Source organism: Pteropus vampyrus, unplaced genomic scaffold (assembly GCF_000151845.1).
Source record: "Pteropus vampyrus isolate Shadow unplaced genomic scaffold, Pvam_2.0 Scaffold145, whole genome shotgun sequence".
NCBI lineage: Eukaryota > Metazoa > Chordata > Mammalia > Chiroptera > Pteropodidae > Pteropus > Pteropus vampyrus.
In genome coordinates, this window is record NW_011888926.1 from 14,108 (window position 1) to 18,617 (window position 4,510).

A 4,510-nucleotide genomic window follows, 5' to 3' on the forward strand; every position below is an offset into this window, starting at 1 on the left:
GTTGGGGAGCGGGAGTGTTAGTCGTGTGGCTGGTCAGGGGAGCCTCACCCCTGAAGGGCCTGAGGAAGGGGACCCAGGCAGGGGACCAGCGGATGTGAACAGCACGCTCGTGGGCCAGGGAGCCAGTGGGAGGTCAGGGACAGAGGCCGTGAGAGCCATGTGGGGTGTGGGAGCATGGGGTGCGGCTGACAGGCTGTGCACCGTGGGAGGACCGTCACGGGGACCTTGCTTTGCTCTGTGGGGACACGTCCTCGGGCTTCAGTGGACAGGGTGTGGTCCAGCACAGTCGTTTTGGCTGAAAGGTGGGGTGAGCTGGGCAGAAGCGGAGCTGCGGGGGCTCTCCCACTGTCTCCGGGTGGAAGGGCCCCCTCTGTTGCTTGCCTGATGGTTGGACCAGTGGGCTTTGCTGAGGTGCGAGGCCCGAGGAAGGCGAGTCCACCCTTCTGCCTGAGCAGCTGCCCCGGGCGGGGGCCGTTTGCTGAGGGGGCAGGGGGGGCAGAGCGGATTATAGGGGGGCTGGCCTGTTCCTGGGGGGGCAGCCTAGGGAGTGGCTGCAGGCGGGAGAGGAGGGGTCCGAGGCCGAGAGGGAGGGGTCCGAGGCGGAGAGGGGAGGGGCATGAGGTGTGTGGGCGTTTTCAGGGTGGGGAGGTGAGGAACCAGCAGCGGAGACCGACACCCCAGAAGTGAAGGGACGAAAGTGTGGTGAGGAGGAATTGGCTAGCCGTGCCCGTTCCTTCCAAGGGGTCAGACAGGGTGGTGACTGGGGTTGCCCTGGGCTCCCTGGTGGCCTGGAGCTGACAGCCTGAATGAGGGGCTGGAGGAGGTACGGGGAGCCGCCCTTCTCCCCGGGGGCTACCTGCTGACCCCGTCAGGCATCCGCCTGGCCCTAGTGCTCATGGGGGCTCTGCCCTGGGTGGCTTACCCCATGTCTGGGCTCAGGCCCTGCTCTTCCTGCCAGAAGCAAACGCCAAGGCGTTGGAGCACCTGCTGTTAGAGCCCGGGGTGCGGGGGCAGGGCGGGAAAGGCAGGACGCAGTGCTGCTGCCCCAGAGTGACCGTCCACTCGCATGTGGTGATCGTCATGTGTAGTGCTTGTGCATGTGGTCAGTCCCCTGGTCGTGGTGCTGGCACAGAATGAGTAACGGCAGGGGGACTTAGGGGGGTCAGGGAAGGACACCTTACCGGTGCAGATGACTCGAAGCTGCCGTGCGCAGGTTGACAGGTAGAGGGGTGCTCAGCCGAGGGGAGACCCCAGCGGACTGCCGAGGGTGGAGAGCTGCACCCCAGAGGGCCGGCACAGGGAGCGCTGAGGCCTTGCTAGGAGGTGGGCCCCTGACCTTAACGTATGAACAGTGAGGAGCCACAGGAGGCGTCTAGGCTGCTGGCGTGGAACCTGAATCTGAAACATGCCAGGAGACTGTCCCCAACTCCCAGTAGGGGACCTGTCCAGGCCGTGTTGCAGGGCCAGCTCATGGGGCGATGTGTGAGGGGGGCGTTGGCCAGCAAGTCCGCAGCCTGATGGGAGGCTGTGGCCCCTTAGTGGGTGAGGAGGTGTCCTCAGCACCAGTGAGCACCCTTGTTCCCTGGTGTGCCTCCCTCTGCCTTCGACGGTTTGGGGCATCAGGCTAAGCTGTCCCATCTCTTGTGCTTGACATGGCAGGCTGTCACGTGGCTCGGTTTCCCCCTCAGCCTTTCTTAGGAGAGCAGGTCATGGCGACCACACCCCTGGCCAGATAGGTGGCTTTTCCTTTTAACTGAACTGTGACTCACGTGTGCGTACTTCCACGGAGCTGCCGCCCGACCCAGATAGAGTAACCCTAGCACCCCAGAATCGCTTCTGTGTCTTGTATTGATAACACGCCCCCCCAAACCACTATTCCCACCTCTGTCACTGTCTGCCTAATTCTGAGCCTAATATAAATGGAAACATGAAAAAATCACACAATACCAGGCCTTTGGGGTCTGACTCCTTTTGCTCGACGCGTGGGATTCAGCCTTGCTGAGCGCAGTAGTTCAAGGCCTCTATGGCCCATCGTCCGAGTGTCACGACTTACTCATTCTGCTGTTGATGATGTTTCTGTTGTACTGAACGACATGGCCGGGATCGTTCTAGCACCTGTGTGACGGCATCGTCTCGGGTGGGTAACCCGGAGTAGGTTTCTTGGATCATGAGGCGTACCTGTGTTCAGCCTCAGTCGATACTGAGTAGTCAGGCTTTTCACTGTGAGTGAGTGATTGGCCGGTGAGAGCCTCGTCACTCCTGGGTAAACGGAACGTTGAGCTTCTGGAAAGCTCAGGACTGGGTGTCATCTGTTATTGTAGTCCTGGAGCCCATGGAGATCAGTCACTTCTCATGACGACCCTGAGAAGCATCTCCTGCCCCCACTTAGGGCCGAGGAAACGAGTTCAGAAAGGCCAGTTCACGGCCACCCCCCGGAGGGTGGGACTCAGGCCGAGCGAGGTCTTGTGCTTAGACCAGTGTTCTTCCATGAGACTCGAGGAGCTCCTGGGACCCTGCCACCCACCAGGTGGCCCTTCAGTCCCCTTCTCCGGCGCAGGTGCCACCCTGGGGCTGACCCTTGGGCCTCCTCTGAGCACCGCTTCGTGGGGCCTCTCGTTCCAGGCACGAGCTTGTTGCAAGAGGTGGTCTACCTGGTGAGCCAGGGCGCCGACCCGGACGAGATTGGCCTGATGAACATCGATGAGCAGCTCCCGGTCCTGGAGTACCCGCAGCCGGGCCTGGACATCATCAAGGTACTCTGGGCGGGCGGTACCCAGCTCCTGAGGGGTTCGGGGGGCCCTGTAGTGGAGGAAGAACAGAGAAAGCTGGTCCCCCCAGGTAGCCAGGACAGAGAGACTGCTCTGAGCCCGTGACAGTGACCCTGGAATTGGATAGGTGGGTGATGTGGGTGACTTCACAGTAGAAAGGGGGAAGTGGGGAGTGGGGGTATGGGAGGGGGTGTTGGGGTCCCTCCTTGGGGCTCACTCCACCTGTCCAGGGAGGTGGTGGGATGCGTTTGCATCAGATATTTGGTGTTGAGAATGAAGTAAACATTATCTCAAAGTCTCATTCATGCTACCCCTGAGATGTATCTGGAGTTTTCTCTCCGCCCCTCCCTCTGCCACCTCTTTAGATCAGGCCTCGCTGCCTGCGTGGACCTCCTGTCCCTCCTCCCGCTCGATGAGCGTTCTGTCACTGCTCTCGTAATAGAGTCCAGGGTGCCGTGTGAGTGGGCTCTGCACCCGACCTGTGGCGTTTGCCCAGCTGCTCACCACACTTGTGCATGACCCATGGACGCAGCCGGTGCCGACTCGCCCACCGAGCCCTTCTGTGGGGCCGCACTGGGTGCCCACTGCGGCCGGCCACTACTCTGGGCACTGGGGCACGGCCAAGAACCAATCTCACGTGCACTTACGGCGCTGGCTGAGCTGACACTCTCATGCGGGAGGCCGACTGAACAAGAACAGGGGGGCACAGTACTTGGGGGCGACTGTGAGTTGGGGCAGATGGCGCAGTGGGGGCAGACCCTGAGCCCGGGCCAGCCAGCCTGGTATGTTCCAGGAGCTTCAGGAAGGCCTGTGTGTGACGATCCCGGTAACACAGCAGTCCCTCTGCCTCGTGCCTCATGCCTCCTCCACTGACCTTCAGGGCCTGTCCTGGTCGTCTGTGTAGATACCTGTGACATTGACAGGCTGACTCAGGCTGCGGGTGTCCAAGGATGGGCAGTGTCTGCTCACATCCGGCCCCAGGGTTCAGCCTGGAGGGTGGGTATATCTCAGGAGATGTGTGTCAGGTGGAGTGCTGGTCCCGGCCGTCCGAGACCCTCTCTGCCGGGCCCCGAGGAAGGTCCTGAGACCTGTGTGTCCTCTGAACACCTCTCCCCTTGACCCTGCTGCAGGAACTGACGTCTCCGCGCCTCATCAAAAGCCACCTGCCCTACCGCTTCCTGCCCTCGGATCTCCACAGTGGAGATTCCAAGGTAATGCCCTTCCGCCTCCCCGCCACAGGCTGGCTCCCCAACAAGGCCAGTGCTGGTCGTCCCCCGCCTCTGCTCCCAGAGATCCCTGGTGCAGGCCGTCTTTGAGCCTACATCTCTAGCGTTTTAGCCACGTTTCTCACCTGGGTTCTTCCTCACAGTTGAACTTGGACTTGACCAGCCTTAGTGCAGCCTTTGCCTGTTAAAGGCCAAGGATTCACGGCTGATTTTCCTGATTTCTCACCTGCATGAGGTTTATGAGGCGCAGAATTCTCACCACTAGTGTCAGGAATTTTTCCGTCTTCCACTGATTTTGAATTAGTACTAGAGGACAGGTAACAAAACGCCGAAAGACCTGTGCTGGCGGATGCTGCCGCGCGGACTGGAGCCTCCACTGAAACGGAGCGACAGCAAAAGCGCATTTAGCCAGCGCACGCGGGGCTGCGTCACGCACGCGGTCCGGCCTCACGCACGTGGGGCTGCGTCACGCATGCGGTCCGGCCTCACGCACGCGGGGCTGCGTCACGCACGCGG

General features: G+C 61.3%; 1 protein-coding gene across 1 annotated transcript in view; it reads left to right on the forward strand.

Annotated features, from left to right (window-relative positions):
* SULT4A1 (sulfotransferase family 4A member 1) overlaps positions 1–4,510 on the forward strand; it is a 20,095-nt gene that overhangs the window by 2,375 nt on the left and 13,210 nt on the right. Inside the window, exons 2-3 of the mRNA XM_023535894.1 lie at positions 2,558–2,753; positions 3,899–3,979. Of these exons, the coding sequence (XP_023391662.1) occupies positions 2,558–2,753; positions 3,899–3,979 (277 nt within the window). The remainder of the gene's footprint in view (positions 1–2,557; positions 2,754–3,898; positions 3,980–4,510) is intronic.